Source organism: Anabrus simplex, chromosome 1, assembly GCF_040414725.1.
Source record: "Anabrus simplex isolate iqAnaSimp1 chromosome 1, ASM4041472v1, whole genome shotgun sequence".
Taxonomy (NCBI): domain Eukaryota; kingdom Metazoa; phylum Arthropoda; class Insecta; order Orthoptera; family Tettigoniidae; genus Anabrus; species Anabrus simplex.
Genome location: NC_090265.1, coordinates 537,496,777 through 537,517,867, shown reverse-complemented (window position 1 = coordinate 537,517,867; position 21,091 = coordinate 537,496,777). Strand labels below are relative to the sequence as shown.

General features: G+C 36.5%; 1 protein-coding gene across 1 annotated transcript in view; it reads left to right on the top strand.

Moving 5' to 3' along the window:
* The window catches only part of LOC136869107 (DNA repair and recombination protein RAD54B), a 329,880-nt gene extending 309,149 nt beyond the window's left edge, over positions 1-20,731 (top strand). Inside the window, exons 17-18 of the mRNA XM_068227115.1 lie at positions 231-473; positions 20,320-20,731. Coding sequence (XP_068083216.1) covers positions 231-473; positions 20,320-20,400 — 324 coding nt within the window. The 3' untranslated portion in view covers positions 20,401-20,731. The remainder of the gene's footprint in view (positions 1-230; positions 474-20,319) is intronic.
* The last annotated feature ends 360 nt before the right edge of the window (positions 20,732-21,091 follow it).

Below are 21,091 nucleotides of genomic sequence, written 5' to 3'. Positions count from 1 at the left end.
TTGATTCGCTCATGCATGTCGAGCAGTTGGCCTTGTTGACAATTCTTATTGACATGAAGTGATTATGTAGACATCAAATGTTAGTGTTGAATTTCTTGCCAGCATGGACTTTCACTACACAATTATTTTATCATTATCATTAAAATTGATTTTTATTTGTCTCATTTGTACCATTTATATTTATATAAAAATTCACTAAAATTTCAGTATTTATAATGTTCATGTTTTAGGACCTCTTCACACTTCATTGTGATCAAGAATGCTTGACTCATAAGTTACTAAACTGTACTTGTCTGGGATCTGGAGAAGTCCCTGTTAGTAGTGAAGATAAAGAAAATGTGGAGGGGAGTTCCTGTGAGCGCGACTGTCAACTGCAAGCGGTGAAGCGATCGGCAGCCAGTTCAAACATTCGCATGAACCAACTTATGAAGTGGGAACATCATTCTCCACCCATCCATCTTCCCCTCTTGCAGGTACATCGTTCCTTTCTTTTCTTTTACATATGTTGGCACGGTTGATTTTGCAAGTTATAAACTTCATGTACATGGTCCGTATTGATCGTATTTGTTCATTAGGAGCATTACTCACACTATTACTACTTCTAATACTAAAAAATTATATTCCTAATCATCATTACTTTCTAAAAGGGGTTATATATGAGTAACTTTCAGTCGTTTACTGGCAGCCATCTTGTTTACAAGCATATTTCAAAGTCCAGACATAGCCCACTTCAAACTAATATTACCAAGCGCACTATCGATATATATTAACAAAGAACATATAACATTGGAGAGGAAGAGTTCCTACACAAATCACAAATACAACTCACTCTGCCATCTCTTGAGGAAAAGTTGAATTACGCAGTGAAGTGAGACAGTGGAACGTTCCGTGATCTGGCGCTTGGTCCAGCAAGACAAAGCACGGAATGGTTCCATGGCTTGGGCCGAATGAGTAACAATAATTTAAATGAAGCGATTGACTATAAACGTCTGATTTATACTCAAATTTCACACATACTTCAACAATTCCGTAAAGACAAGCATATTTTCAAAATAAACAAACCATCACTTCTTAACAGCTTGTCCTCCAATTTAAATCCCTCACGATCCCTCCTCATGTTCCCCGTTCTCTTCCTCGTAACACGACACACAGATGCAACACGCGTCGAGTTACAGCCGTCAGTAAAGCAGGGCACTCTATCACTGAGTTGGCTGCAGAGCTGCTTAACAAAGGGGGTAGGTCTTGTTAAAAGTTTCTTCTCCCTTTAGCTCCTGTATTTTTTAATATGCACTTTTTTCTTATTCTCTTTCTCTCCCTCATTTCAGATCTTGTACAATATACGCACTTTTTATTCAGATTCTACAACTACGACCACATCGTCTTATTCAAATTCTAAAGCTTTTCCGTACAAACACATATTTTTACATTTCATCAATCTTTTTCCTCTAATATTTATTATAAGTTTGCTCAAATCAAAGCATTGACATTACTTACAAGTGCAGCCCTAGACAAACGTTTGTGTTCTAATTACCGTGTATGTTTTTCAATAAGTATTTAAAAGACTTTATAAGTCATGTGATAATCATTTTTATTATTTACACTTGTTCAAGTGGTCATTTTTACGAACCTTTTAGGTGATGTCATCCTCATGTCTCCTGTTTTATAGATTTTTGAAGAAAATACTGTTCTCAGGAATTTTTTAAGAACTCAACCCAAGTAGCCTAGTGATTTTTAGTGATTTTAATCTTTTCGAACAGCTGAAGATGCCCGAAAATAGGGGAAAACGCGTCCTGTTTTATTAATTTTTGTATGTATATGTCATTTTTGTAATTACATGTTGAATTGATAAGGTGGACTTATTTGAAAAGGAAAAATTAATTTCCTCCCCACTGGTTAGACAAGGTTGATGTGTCAAATGATATGGCAGATGAAGATTTGACACAAGATGTTCTACTTCAGATGTTGCACAATAACAGAGTACTATATAGTGAATCTGCATGAAGTTGTACATTGATACAGATCAAAAGTGCATGTGCTCTGAATTCTGCATTCCCAGCCAGCTAATAATCACTAATAGTGCTTTGAAGTGGTTATGCTTTGCAAGCCACTCTCACACATACACAACATTTGCAAGCAAACAACAGTACATTCACTCGCTAGTGGTAATGACTGATCAGACATGTAAATAAAGCTTCAAATAAGCAGAAAATAATAATTATTTTCATTTTTAGCTGCATGTTCTGTTGAAACTAATTCTGTATCATTCATCTTTCCATCTACATTCATCAAAGGAATATTTGTAATTGTATTGCTATTCTAGCTCCAGGATTTACAGACTCATCCGTGCCCAATATAGGCCCTCTTACAAAGGGCAAACAGGCAGACATTTTTCCATCAGATATTTGGAACACGTAAATGCTAATAAACACAGGAAGTTTTCGGCAATGAATCTTCATATGGAAGAGACGGGTCACACTTTTCTGTCTATCAAGCTGGGATTTTGTCATCCTCAAAAGAGTTATTAAAGGTAGTCTTATGAACACCCTTGAAAATATCTACATCTTTCTTGACCTATTGAGCCCTGCATATTTGCTGGATTGAAACAGCATTGGGGCTGGGATTATTTTGAAGGAAATATAGTGACGCTTCGCATGACAAGAAATTTCTTACTTACAAGAGCATTAAAGATTTAAATATGCATGAAAACAAATGGCATTCATGCCATGAACCACAGAACAATGAATACATTCAATACATTTTATTTTATTAGCATCACAGGTCCATACTCAGTCCGCCTGGTGAGTTGTGACATGGTCATATCCTTGCACTTCCTTTTTGATTTCCAATTCTATTTGTTCATTAGGAGCATTACTCAAACTATTATTATGAATACTTCTAATACTAAAAGAATTTTTTTCGCTATTGTTTTACGTCACACCGACACAGATAGGTCTTATGGCGACAAAGGGAAAGGAAAGGCCTAGGAGTGGGAAGGAAGAAGTTGTGGCCTTAATTTGCCAGGGTGAAAATAGGAAAGTACGGAAAATCATTTTCAGGGCTGCTGACAGTGGGGTTCTAACCTTCTATCTCCTGGATGCAAGCTCACAGCCACACCCCTAACCGCATGGCCAACTCGCCCGGTGGTGGACATCAGCTCTATGAGATGTAGATTTCAGCTTCTACACATGTCACCTATCTCATGTGAGAAGATATTTAGAAGTAAAATGGAAGAGAGCTGGAAATATGTTCTTTCCAACCGTTCATCAACATTTAACTTCAAAATTCTCCAAACCCACTTTTTTACTTACATAGTTTATTACTGGACATTGTAAATTTAGAAGTTATTTTCAACGGTTTAAAATACCATCACACGAAGGATACCTTTGTAAGTGTCAATCAGAACAAACAGTAGCTCATTTAATTTTCTACTGTCCACTATATGCTATCAAAAGAAACAATCTGTTAGGACACCTCGATTACTGCCTTGTAAATTTTCCCCTGTCAGTTTTTATCCGTTTCTTAGTAAATGTTTTAAACTCATTGTAATATTCTTTTCAGTTTTTGTTCTATTAGGTAATGTATAAATAACATTTAATATTGTACTGTTATAAACTATAGCCCTAACATACTTTTAGGTAAAATAGGGCCAACTTCCTTGCAGAATAAATAATCCTTATTTCACGACGTGTTTTAACTATTCTAAATTTAATTCATGTTTCAAATGCCGTTCTTTTAATTGATTAATGTTACAAGTTTCAACATTTGCGCTACCTCTGCACGCTTAAAGATGCAGGTGCCAGTCCACTTTCTGACAGATTTTAATTTTGTCCTCATTAGTAAGGAATTTAATATCAAGGTCATCAACAAAATCACAGGCAGAGTAAAAACTAGGCAGTTATCTAAATTAATTCCCGGTAAACAAGTCTAACTACTCCACCTTCACCTACAACCACCACAGCATCTGCCAAATTTATTTCAAAAACGACAGTTCCACGTGTCTTTTTCAACTCACAACTCTAATCGGAGCATATTTTTCAACCATAATAGTATCAACTCCAATAAAAATTGCAATAATACTAGCAAAAAAAAAATATATATATATATATATGTCCGCCCTCTCATTTCCAACAGTTCCACCATTACTTTTTACCCAGGTTAGACAAAGTAGGAAGAATGTATTGTTAAATAAGTACATAGAAATTGAAACCAGGAAGAAATTTGCTAAAACCTTTGTTTGGAGTGTGCTAACTTACAGTTGTGAGACCTGGACTTTAGGAAAACAAGCACAATCAATACTAGAAGCTGCGGAAATGTGGTTCTGGAGAAGACTGACGGGGACGAGTTGGACAGGAAAAAAAACTAATATCCAAATCTTGAATGATGTTAATGAGAAACGGACCTTAATTTATTTTATAGAGCAGAGGAAAGCTAAATTTCTTGGACACGTCCTACGACATGACACCTTTCTCCAGAATGTCTTCGAAGGAAAGATCCTAGGGAAGAAGTCGAGAGGAAGACCACGTCTCTCATATCTTAGGAACATAATCGCTCAGCTGGGTTTTCCTTCCTATGTCACGATGAAAAGGACTGCTGAAGACCGTAGTATGTGGCTGAAGCAACAAGGCTTAGCCTTTAGATAGTGGATGGAGACAAAGTTAAAATACACGACAACTAAATGGCAGAATGTGGAGAAGTGGTAGGAACCCCTACAAAGCGATGGATCATGGATTTTTGTGGCCGAAATTTCAAATAAAGGTAATTTTCCTAAGAGGTCTCATCATCATTTTAATTTCCCCTTGTCCAGCTCCTGTCAGGTCGGGCTGTTGATGGCACTTCTCCATCATTGCCCCTCCTTCCACCACTCCTCTTCAGTAATTGTATTCCAGTCCTGCCTTTTTTTCATTTTTTTTTTTCAGGTTCATCACTGTACAAGAGCTTGCCCTCTTTCCTTCTGTCTTGGCCTCGAACCCTTGTTTCGATATCCTTCCCACCTCCATCCTCATAACATGTCCAAACCATCTCAATTTATTCTTCTCCATTCTATCACTCAGTTTTCTACCCCTATCTCTTTTCTGACCTCAACATTTCTTACTCTGTACCTCCTTGTCTATACCATACTGCTCAGGAACTTTATCTCACTGGCCTGAATTTTACTCTCATTTCTTGCTGTCAAAGTCCAAGTCTCTGATGCATATGTTAATATAGGGGTATAGTACATCTTGTATATTATTTCTTTACATTTCATAGGAACTTCTCTGTTCTACACCAGGTTCTTTATGTTCTAGTAAAATTTATTTCCCACGTGTAACCTTCTGCTGATCTCCTTATTCAACCTTGCATCTTACATTATTTCACTTCCCAAATATTTGAAGTATTCAACAACCTCAAGGTTTTGTTCCCCAATACTAATGATTCCTCTTCCTTCTCTTTCCTTCTCTTTCTCCTCTTGTCATCACCACTGTTTTGCTCTTCTCCAAACTGATTTTCATAACATATTTCTCAATATTGTCATTTAAAGCCTCTAGTTGGATTTGCACTTCTGTATTGTTGATTCTGCAGATCACTATGTCATCTGCAAATAACAATATTTTCATAACCTCTCCATGTCTTGGCTTTGTTTCATTTAGAATTTCATTCATAACCATTATAAACATAAGTGGAGACAATACACTTCCCTGTCTAAGTCCAGTTTGGCTTGTAAACCGATCTGTTCTCCCCACTGGAGTCTGAACACAACTGAAACAATTCTTATACATTGCTTTCACTAGTTCTCTTGATTGCTTTTCATATCTTTTTCTTTCCAGAATTTCCCACACCTTTTCTTTATTCACACTAATACCTTTTCTAGATCAAGAAATACCATCTCCAGATCTTTTTTGTATTTCCACTGTTGTTTCATCAGTAATCTCATGGCGAATATAGGGGTCTATCGTTGACCTGCCCTGTCGAAATCCATACTTCCTTTTTCCTCCTTGTACACCTTAGGAGCCTATATAACCAATGTAGACCAATAGGTCCTGCTGTCTTTATCATTTTCACACATATTAAATCCATCCCTGCTGCTTTTCCTGTTTTCATTTGTTTAACAGCCATTTTTACCTCTGCCTCTGCAATATCACTCTCCATTTTTGGATCATCCTAAGAGCACTATTAATTCAAATAACATACAGAGTGAGAATGAGAAAAATTATTTAAAATTTACAAAAAAAAGTGTAAAAACATCCTTCTCAGCCATAAGGAGTGGAGAATGATACCTGGTGCTAATGGCACCAATGTACAACTTGTACATTGAAACGTAGGGCTATCCCATATCTATTAAAAGGAAGATACATTTAAGAAAAGTTAAGACATGTAGTTTACATATTTGGGTGAAATAATCACATATAACCTGAACGAGAAACCAGTGTGGCAAAATAGAATAGATAAACTGGTAACAGCACAGCATGTTACCCAGAATACATACTGTATAATAAAAAGTGCCTCTCAGTAGCAACCAAATTGAAACACTACAAAACAATCACAGCGTTGGCTTAAAGCCGTAAAATTACAGCCAGAAAATAAGCATCTTGAGGTATTAAAGGGCACAACGTTTCCCCATGTTAGTGGCGGTACCCTAACAGCGTCTGTTTCACGTGTTAGTGGCAGCTGAATAAATATCCTCTGCGACTAACAACCGTAGTTGTAAATCGGAGCTTGCTCCACTTAAGGTTGATAACCTTTGATATTCAGATATGGAAAGGTCTTTTAGTAAAAGAATTCCACCATCTAACCCCTTAAAGATGGGGAAGACTACATCGAATTTGGTGGATAGTCACCTAAAAGACAAGAATGAATTTGAACACTCAAAAATACATATAACCAAACATGCAAACATAGAATCAAACATAAGCATATTAACTACATTGCAACACACAATATAAATTCCTTACAGAAAACCGAAAAGCTCAAGAACTTCACAGATGAATTAGACAGACAAAATATTCTTCTTGTAAGGCTCCAAGAAATGAGAAATTTAACAATCAGTTTGAATCACAAGGTTATATAGTGTACAATGGGAAGCCAGGCCAAAGGGTCATGAAACATTGCTCCCAGTTTGGTACAGGATTTGTAGTAAATTTGAAAATAATAGATTCCATAATTGGTTTTTAAGCCATCTCACCGAGAATTGCAATTCTGACTTTACAAACCACAAACTTTACACCATCATAAATGCTCATGCACCTAGCAATGAAAAAAATTTCCTTACAAAAACTGTGTAAGTTGATAATTTTTAGGATCTCCTTGATCAGACAATGAATAAAATAAGAATGAATAACGTCAAGATCCTTATAGGGAACTTAAACGCTCAACTGGGTAAGGAAAAGAAGTATCGAGATATAGTAGGAAAGTGGGTTCCTCATAAATATACTAACAGAAATGGTCAAAGACTCATAGAAGTTTGCAGAACCCATGGACTAATCTCCTAATCTACATATATTAAAAGAAAACCACACAAACTTAAAACTTGGAAACATCCTGATTGGACAAAAGGGGAATGGCAGCTAGACCACGTATGTAAGGACAAATTCTTTCACAAGGAAATCCACAATGTCAAAGTTCTAAGGGGAACGGACACTGGTTCAGATCATTATTTAATTAAAATCAAGATTAAATTTACTCCATTAAGAAGAAAAAGACAAAATAGAGTTGGAGAGAAAAGGACATACAACCCTCATCAGTTAATCCAGAATGCCCAGCATCGGCAAAGAACAGGAACTACAAGACTGACAGACAACTTAGATGACCTAATACCAATTCTTAAACAGAATGCAGAAGATCCAGGAAAAGACTTGTCTGGTGCACCTCTGATTATGAGAGAATGCATTGAGAAAGACATTAAACTTGGTTGAAATTTCAAGCCCACAAACCAGAATAAAATGCCATGAACCTCAAGAATGTCAGAAAAGAATTCACCCAAACGATTAGAAGAATTAAGAGAAAATATCAAAAAGATTTAATAAACTCTATTGAGGAAAATTATTACAGAACCTATTCTAGAAATTATTACAAAGCCTTTGGTAAACAATTGCAAAAATACAACCCCCCCACATTATTGGTTGAAAAATAAACATGGAAAAATTGCGCATAACAATAAGGAAAACACAGAAATCATGGTGGAAGCATTTAACAAGCTCTTGTACAGTGATGAACCTGAAAAGCTCTTATTAACTGATACACATACCCCGATAAAAACTAAATCTGAAAATATAAACCCACCTACAGCAAAAGAAGTTGAAACAGTGCTTAAAGAAATGAAGAACTACAAAGCGTGTGGAGAAGACCAGGTTTTCGCAGAGATGTAGAAATACACCGGCGGTGCGACTCGGACATCCCTCCATATGATATTACAGAAGATTTGGATATCAGAAAAATTCCCAGAACAGTGGACAACAGCCATAATTAATCCAATTCATAAGAAAGGTGAAAGAAGTAATCCAGACAACTATAGAGGTATTTCCATCCATGACTGCACATAAGATTTTCTCTATGATACAATCAGATTAAAGAACAACTTGCGGCTGTGAGCTTGCATCCGGGAGATAGTAGGTTCGAATCCCACTATCGGCAGCCCTGAAGATGGTTTTCCGTGGTTTCCCATTTTCACACCAGGCTGTACCTTAATTAAGACCACGGCCGCTTCCTTCCAACTCCTAGGCCTTTCCTATCCCATCGTCGCCACAAGACCTATCTGTGTCGGTGCGACGTAAAGTCCCTAGAAAAAAAAAAACTTGATCAAGAGTTAGGTGAATACCAGAGAGGTTCTTCAGTTCTTCAGACCCTGGAGAAGCCTCTCTGAACAAATAATAACTTTGAAGCTAGTCATAGCATATTACAGAAAATTAAACAAGCCCCTTTCAATAACATTTATAGATTTCAAGAAACTTTACAACTCCATCCACAGACCATCATTATAAATTTTAAGACATTTTGGACTTCACTCAAAGCTAATCATATTGACTGAACTTATTCTAACTAATACAATTTCTAAAATTAAGTTCAGAGGAGAACTTTCTGAACCATTCTTGGTAACAACTGGTTTAAGACAGTGTGACAGATTGTCACCTCTTCTTTTTAACTGTGCACTGGAGTACGTTATGAGGGAATGGTACAAGAATAACTCAAAAAATATAAAAATTGGAACTCAGAAGCATAACATACATTTGAACTGTCTAGGATTTGCTGATGACCTAGCTCTTTTGGCCAGTGATATTCAGGAAACAAAACAACAAATTAAATAATTATAGGAAATAGCTTAGAATGTTGGTTTGAAAATTTTATTTGAAAAAAAAAAAAAAGAAATTATGCCAACTCAACTTCTGCTTGCAAAGTTAAGCTGGGAGACCAAGAAATAAAAATTGTAGAAGAATTTAAATATTTAGGTGAAATAATCACATATAATCTGAACGAGAAACAAACATTAACTGTTATACATCAAAAGAAAGATCTTTATCTCAGGGTTACTAGAAAAATATGATTTACTTGCATAAAATAGTCAATTATTAGAAAAATATGTTGCTCTATAAAAGTTGTCTCTGCTGATCTTTCTATGCCAGCCCGATAGAGGGCTCTGTGAAACTAAGTCAGAACATCATTTCTTTTTTTTAAGCTCCAGGAGGCTTCGGGAAAACAAGTGTTTTTTCAAGTTTAATATACATGATTAGAAGGAAAGGGGAGATTGCAATCGCTGCTGCATGGACAGGAATTGCGGCTTTGTTACTACCAGATGGTATGACAATTCGGATATGTTTGGTTTGCCTGTTCCAGTAACAGAAAGTTCAGTTCCGTGTATTAAATTGAAAAGCTCAGAAGCAGACGTATTGTGAAAATCAGCTGTTATTATTATTATTATTATTATTATTATTATTATTATTATTATTATTATTATTATTATTATTATTATTATTATTATTGTTATTGTTATTATTATTATTATTATTATTGTTATTATTATTATTATTATTATTATTATTATTATTATTATTATTATTATTATTATTATTATTATTATTATTGATGAAGCTTCAATCATTCTTACATTAGAATTAAATTGCATTGTTTCGGGAGATAGGGAGTTCGAACCCCACTGTCGCCAGCCCTGAAGATGGTTTTCCGTGGTTTCCCTTTTTCTCACCAGGCAAATGCTGGGGCTGTACTTTAAGGCCACGGCTGCTGATTTCCCATTCCTAGCCCTTTCCTGTCCCATCGCCACTATAAGACATATCTGTGTCAGTGCGACATAAAGCAACTTGCAAAATAATTGCATTGATTGCCTATAAAAGGACAAGGTGTGAAAAAGAAATGGGTGGTAAAATTGTCACATTGGGGGGAGATTTTTTCAAGGAGGGATTCAGTTAGGTACAAATGTAGTAAGCAGTCTGGCCTATGCTGACGACTTGGTCTTAATGGCAGATTGGGCCGAAAGCCTGCAGTCTAATATCTTGGAACATGAAAATAGGTGCAATGAGTATGGTATGAAAATTGGCATTTTCAAGACTAATGCGGTGTCAGTAGGTAAGAAATGCAAGAGAATTGAACATCAGATTGGGGATACAAAGCTGGAAGAGGTAGATAATTTCAAATATTTGGGATATGTATTCTTCCAGGACGGTAGTATAATAAGTGAGATTGAATCAAGCTGCAGTAAAGTTTATGCAAGTCAGTTCCCGAAACTCTCTATACACCAGTGTGTTTTCATACCAACTTTGCTTTATGGGAGTGAAAGGTGGGTGGACTCAGTATATCTTATTCACAAGCTAGAAGTAACAGACATGAAAGTATTAAGAAATTGCTGGTACAAGCAGGTGGGTACAATGGCAGCAAATACAGTAGAGACAATACGCGACACTTCCGGATTTGGCCTTGTTAAAATGGGAGACAAGTTGCAAGTGGCGCTCCTAGTGGCGTGACCTGAAAATTCGCACTAAATTCAAATATCAATGCAAATATATATATATATGCGGAAATGGATAAATAAATTACGTCTAGAAAGAAAGTGTTACTAAGATATTAACTTCAAAGTTGCTAAAGCAGTTCTGGATAAATGAATGAAGAATTGTTTAACAGGTTATTATTTAAAGACGGAAATTAGACATATAATCAAGATGTGAAATGGACTGCTGTGAAAGAGCTTCATCTTTCATTTATGCATTACTTTTTTAGCTTTAGCATTCCTGCCTGAATGTTCACGGCTAGATTTGTCTTTTTTCTCATTAAAAGGCATTGTATCGTCACATTAAAACACTTGTCAACAGAAATATCGGCACATTCCTTACACACATGATTCAATGAATTTACCTTTATGAAATGGATAATTTTCCTTTAAACTTGAAGCCTACTAACAGAAAGAAAATCTATAAATTTAGCCTCAAAAACATTCAGATTTTCCCTGTAAGCAATACTTGCCATAATGCCATTACATTAGTGTAAAGCAAATTTGCATCATCATATTGTTTCAACAAAATATGTACATATCTTAAATCACCCATATTTTCTTCAGTGCTTGACAGTGCACTACGGCATTCCAAATGGGGTAACTTGGAACACAGCCAGCCACACACATATGAATATGTATTTTCCTGAATTAAATCAAACCCACAGATCACACCTACAACAACACATCGGTATTGAAGGTTAACTGCTGCACTATACAATAAAATAACCTCCTTATATTTTAAGCCAGTCAAAATGCAGGTCGCACAGGTCAGAAGTTCAGGAAGTACTATAAAAATCTCTTTGTGACTGGAAGAATATATATGCGAACACAATTTTTACTTACATTTTCTTGTCACGAGGTAAACGGAAGAAAGACCGCGAATCCTTTTGTGCTTCATAGTTATTGCAGCCAAACACAGCACATATCCTTCCAGTCATATTAAGAGGAGATATAAAGGAATGACATGCGCTACTATTTACTTATGTCAACTTAATGCAAACGCATAAATAATGCCAAAAACTTCACAAACAAATACATGTGCTCTTATGACAGAATCGGTAACTCTCAGGTCACTCCGCTAGACAGAGCTCTAATTGCTGTCCCTCAATATCTCGCAGAGTGTCGCGTATTGTCTCTACTATATTTGATGGCAGGAAGGTATTTGGAATGAGGAGATAAAGGCTAAGTTAAGAACGAACTCGATGGATGAAGCTGTACGCATAAACGAGCTTCGGCGGTGGGGTCATATGGCGAATGGAAGAGGATAGCTTGCCTACGGGAATAATGGACTCTGTTATGGAGGGTGAGAGGAATAGATGGAGAATAAGATGACCCTGGTTAGGCTCAGTTTTGAACGATTTAAAGATAGGAGACATAGAACTAAACAAGGCTACAGAACTAATTACAAATAGAGGACTATGGCGGTGATTAGTAAATTAACAGAGTTTTTCAGGCTGAACGCTGAAAGTCTTTACAGTCAATAATGAAGATGTAGTACATATTAATAATAATAATAATAATTGTACCGGGAGGTACACCTCCACTCCGCTAATTTAAAATGTGCGCCAGTTGAAACTCCTCTGCTGGAGGAAGTCTGAACTTTATCTACGCTATTAATTCTTTACCTTCTCAGAAGATGTCACCACGTGGAAAATTTTGAGTTTTTGAACTGTGTCATTTTTGATGTGTTTTTGTTTCGCTTGAAGTAAGAAGTGTGAACTTTCTCTTCTAGAGGACACTACTGAAGATCAACAATAGTGCACCCTAGTGCGGAGTCAAAGAACTATTTTGTTGGAGAAATTTTTATTTCAAATGTTTGTTTCTTGCTAAATTTCTTTCTGTTATTGTTTAAGTTGGCTGTATACCCCTCTTTTCCCCCTTGTTTTAGATTTATCCAATCCCGAATTTCTTTTAGTAATTTCCGACCAATCCGATGTATCTTCCCCCAACTTGGATATGTTTCTGTACCCGAGCCAATAAAAAGTTTGTGGGAGGGTGTTTTCATTCCCCTAACGCCTAGAACCTTCCGCGAGAGGATATAAACTGCTGATTTTAGGGTCTCCGGGCCACTTCTGTTCCATCTTTCAGTGTATAAAGTACATAGCAGGAGGCGGGAAGCGCCTCTTTCCTCGGCAGCGGTCAGCAATAAGGTAATGGCCGATTAATAAATTCTTTCTTTGCTAGCTCAGCAGTTTAACTCTCGGGGCGGGTGCGAAGCGTTCCTACATGTAACCTTTTCCTAAAATGTAACGATCTTTTCTTCTATTCTCTTTTAAGCTGCATATTGGGATAGAGAGTGCTAACCCTCTCGAGCTCCCACTCACATTGTCTTGAGGTGAACTTATTTTCTCAACCTATTCTTCGTTAATGTAAAACAAATTGCTCTTTTCTAAAGTCACCTCGGTAGTATGGGATTAGCCCTTGCATTAGTGGCCTAGAGCCAGATTAGGTTTTTTTAAAAACAAGTGTATTAGGAGTGCAGATTGCCTCCTCTCAAATTGTTATTTTAGAGGTCATGTAATTGCCCCTTTTCATTTAATAGACCTCAGTAGGTTGGGTATTGTACCCCTGTGTCTATGTCCAGTGAGGACAACTTGAAGGTGGAGTTTGGTGTGGCCTGGGAGAGGCTTAAATTTTGAGAGCGAGTGGCTCTTTTGAAAATTAAGTGTTGTATGCCTCGTGGAGGCTTTTCTGTGTAATTTGGAGCAAGGGCTCCTAGGTATGAATGGGGTTTTCTGCCCCTCTGTTAAAACTCGTGTTTGGGGTAAAACTGAGCTGATTGCCCAAGCTGTGTAAAATCAGGGCGCGAAGCCCAATTCCTGTAAATATTGTAACTACCCTTTTTGACTTGCTACTTTGTACCTGCCATGCTTGTTATTTCTTGTTTTTGAAAAGAAAATATAACCTTGTTAAATTTTAAATTAATTTTGCTTTCGTAGCTGGAGACCTATTCACACCCGCACCTTCTTTCACCTCTACCTACCACGGAAAAACACCGTAACAATAATAATAATAATAATCTATTTCTAAATTTTTCCTTGACTGATGCTCCTTCAACTAAGTCACCTGTCATCAACCACTTAGGGTACAACTTGACAAATACTGTTATTAATAAGTTCTCCAATTTACGGTGCCCTTTCTTATATTTTACTTATTTTTCTCTCTTCTTCACATGAAAGAATCATCATTTACCATACAATGAAATAGGGTCCAGCTGGCTCTGGCAGCATATAAAGTGGAGATTAACAATGAATGATGAAGGGACCCATTCCCCTTAGATGATCTACCGAATGGTTGCAAGCCCGTCTTCGACAGTCAAGTAATTCCCAGCTGAACAAACACAATTTTATCTTACTGATATTTGGAGTTCTAATTAATTTTATGGTTGACACTGGGAGAATCACAGAACTTCAGTTTTGCTCTGTACTGTTTGTCTTCCAAAAAGTAGTATTGGAATTCTTTCCACGCTTCTCCATCTTTACTTCCTTGTCTCTGAATTAATGTCACATTCTTTTGTCAAGATATTCAGTCATCAATCATTTATCATTGATCTTCATTTAAGGTTGTCACCCACGTGGCAGATTCCCTGTCAGTTGTTTTCCTAGTCATTTCTGAAATTATTTCAAAGAACTTGTGAATTTATCAAACTTTACCTAATATATATTTTTCCAATTCCCAGTTGCTCTGCATAAAAATTAATATTTGCTCCAATTTGTCCTCTCAAACTCCAACTTCATCATCATATTATAATATCTTTCCTGCCTTTTTTTTTCTACAGGTTGCTTTACTGTTGATAAACTAAACCATAATAGGTACTTGAGTTGATCCTGTATTCACTTGGCTTTTGAAAAGAAAATATAACCTTGTTAAATTTTAAATTAATTTTGCTTTCGTAGCTGGAGACCTATTCACACCCGCACCTTCTTTCACCTCTACCTACCACGGAAAAACACCGTAACAATAATAATAATAATAATCTATTTCTAAATTTTTCCTTGACTGATGCTCCTTCAACTAAGTCACCTGTCATCAACCACTTAGGGTACAACTTGACAAATACTGTTATTAATAAGTTAATAATTTAAAATAGTTTCTGTTGGGTCCACTTTGTCAATACGCTTTAATGATTGAAAATTATTTAAATCATTCATACATGTTTCGGGAACAACATGCATTCCCTTCATCATGACCCAACATAAACTATTTTAAATAGTTTCTTTATTAGATTAAGTTGCTTTACATCACACCAACACAGATATGTCCCATAGCGACGGTGGTACGGGAAAGGGCTAAAAGTGGGAAGGAAGTCGCCGTGGCCTTTTTTAAGGTACAGTATCCCAGCATTTGCCTGGTGTGAAAATGGGAAACCACAGAAAACCATCTTCAGGGCTGCCGACAGTGGGGTTCGAACCCACTATCTCCCAAATACTGGTCGCACTTAAGCGACTGCAGTTATCGAGCTCGGTTTTCCTCCCTTTAAAACCTCCACTCAAGATTATTAATCTACTGTCATTCTCCACCATCTTATTCTCTCAGTTTGTGGTTATGTTTAGTAGATTACTGCATTGCTATTTTCGGTATCAACTTTACAAGATTTGGTTATAACGAAACATCCCAGCCCTGGTAAGTTAGACCTCCAGTGGAGGTGGACAGCATCTGCTGTGTATAGGAAAGTGCATGTTAGTTTGGTTGAGGATAGTATTGTGTGTGATGTGTGAGTTGCAGGAATACTGGACACAGCAGAGATATGTAGGCCCAAAGCCAAGGGAATTCTATGTTTACAATTAAAATCCCTCAACCAGGCCAGGAATTGAACCTGAGGACCAAATGTCAAAATACTGACCATTCAACCATGGAGCCGGACAACATTCCAGAGATACTTAACATCATTTGCAAAAATAAATCATTAGATTTATTTGTTTATAATAATAATAATTTTATTTATTCCTGGCCTGGTTGAGAGATTTTAATCTTAAACATTGAATTCCCTTGGCTTGGTGCCTACATATCTCTGCTGTGTCCAGCATTCCTGCAACTCACACATCACACACAATACTATCCTCCACCACAATAATAATAATAATAATAATAATAATAATAATAATAATAATAATAATAATAATAATAATAATAATATTTTAATGCAGCCAATGGCCATAAAATTAAATTAACATAGATAATACATACAAGTTTCTTCTCATAATGACTCAGAGATATAAACTGCAACGTTCAGAAACTTACTGAAAAACGAAGGTATCAGCAAAAGAAGCAAAAGGGAGTCCTTAGGATGACATCCAAATTTTACCAGTGTGGTCTGTCTATAGGCATAGTTCATAGCTTGGTATGTCTTGCAGGTTTTCTCACACAACTCGCAAATACATACTACGTGCTGTAGTTTATAGTCAGCTTTCATCCAATCTGTATTAGTCATGGGGTCCGTATTTCCCCTCTTTTTTACCTGCAACTCTTTTTGTTGCAGAATAAGGGAAGTTGTAGATAGCAACACCAATTTGTAACACTGTTCTTACTGAGCTCGATAGGCAGTCGCTTAAGTGCGGCCAGTATCCAGTATTCGGGAGATAGTAGGTTTGAACCCCACTGTCGGCAGCCCTGAAAATGGTTTTCCGTGGTTTCCCATTTTCACACCAGGCAGATGCTGGGGCTGTACCTTAATTAAGGCCACGGCCGCTTCCTTCCCACTCCTAGCCCTTCCCTGTCCCATCGTCGCCATAAGACCTATCTGTGTCGGTGCGACGTGAAGCAAGTAGCAAAAAAAAAAAAACCTGTTCTTCCTAATGAGAAGTTCTCTTTTGAGGTTGTAACACAATCTGGATGTAGTGAATTTGGAGAAGCAATGCGATATTTTCCTCTAGACTGCGTGATATTTTCAATGTCTGTAGATTTTGATATATAAGGCACTCCCATATCAATTGCAACCCATATGTAATTATCAGTGAGATTTTGGCACAGAATCACTACATTGCTACGTTAGGTGCGAGTTTTCTTAACACTGTGATGTTGTTCATTGCTGTTACAACTCCTGTCACCCTACCCTTGATGAGCCTTGTCTAGGTAGTTCGTGATGTTTGCAGAGTGGTGCCTAGATGTTCAAAGCATGTGATTTTTAGAGGTTCTCCATTTCTTATAGCAGGTCCTGTCTTTCAATGTTTTTCTTCCTCCTGTGCGAAAATTCATCTGCACCATTTGTTCTGGTTAATTATGAATTTATTATCCTCTGCCACATAATTAGCTTGTTGAAGGTAGTCTGTAGTTCACTGGGTGTTTCTGTATATATGTTCAAGTCTCTTTTGTTTTCAGTATATCTTGCTCCTTCGAGAGCTAAAAGAGTATCACTCGAAATATTATAGCACTCCTACATCAGACATTAGAGATTACTTCTTTGCCTGATGCCTTAAGTGAAGTTAAAGATATCATATCATGACAAGAACATCATAACCATCAATTTTGTTATTATATGTAATTTAGTGTCATAATTTTTTCTGCAACATTTTCTTTGTCTGTTATACATATGTTTTAGTTATCACATACTCACTCACTCACTCACTCACTCTGTAGGCTTCTGAGGGACGGGAAGTCTCCATGCCGATGTCACAATCCTCTTCCATCCCTCCATCCTTTTTTTATCCTGAGCCTGTTGATCTCCTTCTTCCAGGTACTTCAGGGTCTTCCTGAAGGTCTTTTCCCATTAAGAGAGTCCTTGTATAGATCTATTGGTGCTCTGTTATCCTGCATTCTCAGTACATGTCCAGTCCAGTGCAATCGGTTGGATTCTGTGACACCCATTCTAGTGTGTTGTTGAGAGAGGGTGTAAATCTCGTAATTAGATCTTTTCTGCCAACTTTGAGAGATAGGATCGAACCATGGGCCAAATATTTTTCTATAAACTTTATTCTCAAAGATATGCAACTGCTGGTGCTCTTTCTTGGTTATACTCCATGTCTCGGAACCATAAAGAAGTACTGGTCGAATGATTGTATTGTAGATAATTTTTTTGCATTCCTTGTTAAAATCTTGGAGCCTAATATAGGACTCATTGAGCAAAATGCCCTTATTTGCATTCTTAATTCTAGCTTGGTGTTCCTGTTGCCTTCGGTTTTGCTCATCAATTAATACACCAAGGAATTTAAACTCCTCTACTCTTTTATATATTTCCCAATCTTCAAAGGCATTCTGTCAACCTCCTCATGATTCGGTCTCTGTACAACCATGTAATGTGTCTTTTAATCATTTACCTGCAAGCCAATTTTTGCTGCCATTTCCTCTAGTTCCACAAATAACTACCTAATTTCTAATTCATTGCAGCCAATAAGAACAATATCATCTGCATATGCAAGGACTTCATGTTTTCTCCCCAATATGTTGCCAGAGGGTACAAGAGCTAATTTCTTGATAATCTTCTCCATTGCAATGTTGAATAGAAGAGGAGGCCAGACCAGTTTTATTTTGGAAGGAACTTGATTTTCTGCCCTTGAGCAAAACACAGCTAACATTACCATCCATACACAGCTTGCACATGTTAATTAATTTTATGGGAAGGCCAAACTACATTATGATGTTCCACAGCCCTTCTCTATGCATTGAATCATATGCCTTGAAGAAATCTGTAAAGAGATAATGAACTGACTCCTTGTGTTCCAACACCTTATCATTAATAGTCTTAATTGCAAATATGTTGTCTGTAGTGGATCTGTTACTCCAAAAACTGTTCTGATGGTCCCCAATAACATTTTCAGCAAATGGTTTTAAACGCTGTAAAAGTAAAAAAGACAGAATTTTGTAGGCCGTTTACAAGAGATATACCACAGTAATTTTGAACTTCTTCCTTATCCCCTCCTTTATGAACTGGGACAATAAGTGATTCCTGACATTCTTTTGGAATGACTTCATCGTGCCATATCCTTAGAATGATCTTATTAATGTATTTATGTAATCTTTCTCCACAATACTTAATAAGCTCAGGAAGAATGTTGTCACTACCTGAAGCTTTATTGTTTTTTAAACATATAATACTTTGTAAAACCTCTTGATATGAAGACTCTGGTATTTGTTCTTCTGATGGGGAACTAGATGGTTTACTAATACAGGTTTCTGGATCATCACAATTCAGCAAGGAATCAAAGTATTGCTTACAGTAATTTAATAATTTGTCCTGATCAGCAATTAAATTTCCAGACATATTTCTCATAATACTCGATCTTGGTTGAAATCGTTTCTTAATTGTGTTGACAGTTCCATACATCTTGTGGATGTTCCTGTTTATGTAGTCATCTTGGATTGATTCTGTATGTTGTGTCAGGTAGACATTTTTCTTTCTATGAATTAATTTACTACATTCTTTCTGTTTTTCTCTGTATAGTTCCTCAACATCTGCATTTTTATTAGACTGTAGCCATTTATTATTCCATATTGCCACTTCATTAACTGCATCTTGACATGCCTCATCGAACCATTTCTTTTTCTTACTAACACCTTTTGTTATCACTTTCATTGCTAATGTTGTCATGATTTGTTTTGCATTATTCCACATCGTTCACAAATTTTGCCATTTGTTTCATCAATGTCTTCTGTAGGATCTTCCTGCAGTATATCCAATCTGTTATCGATTTCCACATTATACTTTAATCTTTCATTCTCCTGCTTTAGTTTCTCAGTGTCAACATCACATCATTCCTCAGTCTGTGACTTACAAGAGGTTTTCAATTTAATTTTAACAGAAGCAATTATCATATTGTGATCAGATCCTATCTCAGTTCCTCTGTAAGCTCTGATATCAGTTATGGAGCTTCTATGCCTGTTATCAATTAGTACATGATCCATCTGATTGACTTTCTTACCATCACATGAATACCATGTTTCCTTATGTATTTGTTTATGTGGGAAAGTGATACTCTGCACATTCGTGTTTGTGGATGTAGCGAAATCGATTAGTCTAATGGCATTATCATTGCTTTCGTTATGCAGACTTTCCCTTCCCATTGTTGGCACAAAATTTTCTTCCTGTCCAACTCTTGCATTGAAATCACCCAAAATCATTTTGACATCATGTTTGAGCAATTTATTCCACAGTTCTAACAAATCCTCATAAAAAAAGTCTTTAACGTGATCATCGTTGTCGTAAGTCAGGTAATGAAGCTACCACTTGCACTCTGCCTTTTTCAGCACAAAGTTCACGTGTTCTGATCTTTATTTGATCCAGAATACAGATTTAAAAGCTTGAAATATGAAGGAACCATGAGATCAATTTATACCAATACCTATGTTAGCTTTAGTATCTTCTCCTTTTATCTTGTGTTGATTCTACTTTGATTATTTTATTTTATTTTCAGGAAATGGGTTTAAGTAAAGCGGATCATCTCATCACATACCTGTTCAAGAATTCAACGAGCTTCAGGGAGAAGTTTTTATGATACTTGAAACTGTTACACTAGTTAATCAGAAGGAAATTTATCATCTTGCTAAGATAAGGCTTGTAAATACGGAAAAGAAATATACCTATTACCCTCTGCTTCCTTCAATTTTATACTCTCCTTAGAATGCCAGCAATTCTCTGATTTTAACTTAAACAAATCTATTTCCCTTCATACAGAATGGAATCAAATATCCTAAATGTAGATCACCTTTTGATTTCAAAATCTGGCTGGGTTTGGGAGCAGTGATTTAATTATATTTTTTTCTTACTTACTTGCTTATTCTGTCAGCTTGTTTCAGAACCTCACCAACTGTACTGAAGATTAGAAATTAAAATGGCTTTAGATTATTATGTTTCTTTTGATGGTTGGTAAAGATCAAATTGACTCAGAAACGAATCCTCATCTAACTGAAAAATCACTTGTATTAGAATTTTGCGAGAATGTCCCCTGCAGTAGCATTTCTGCTTGCATAAACAGCAACTGGTTGCACCCAATTATGCATAAAAGGTACGAACATGAACACTGGTGCGTGATTTGCAAGCAAGTTCTTCTGGAGGTCTGGTGTGTGTTCACCTAAATCAACTAATCCATCTACTTTATGGGAAAAGCTGCTGAAATGGATTTCTTCTCTTAGCTTAACTTCATCAAAATTAACAACACCATAACATGAATTATCACTTTTTCATCC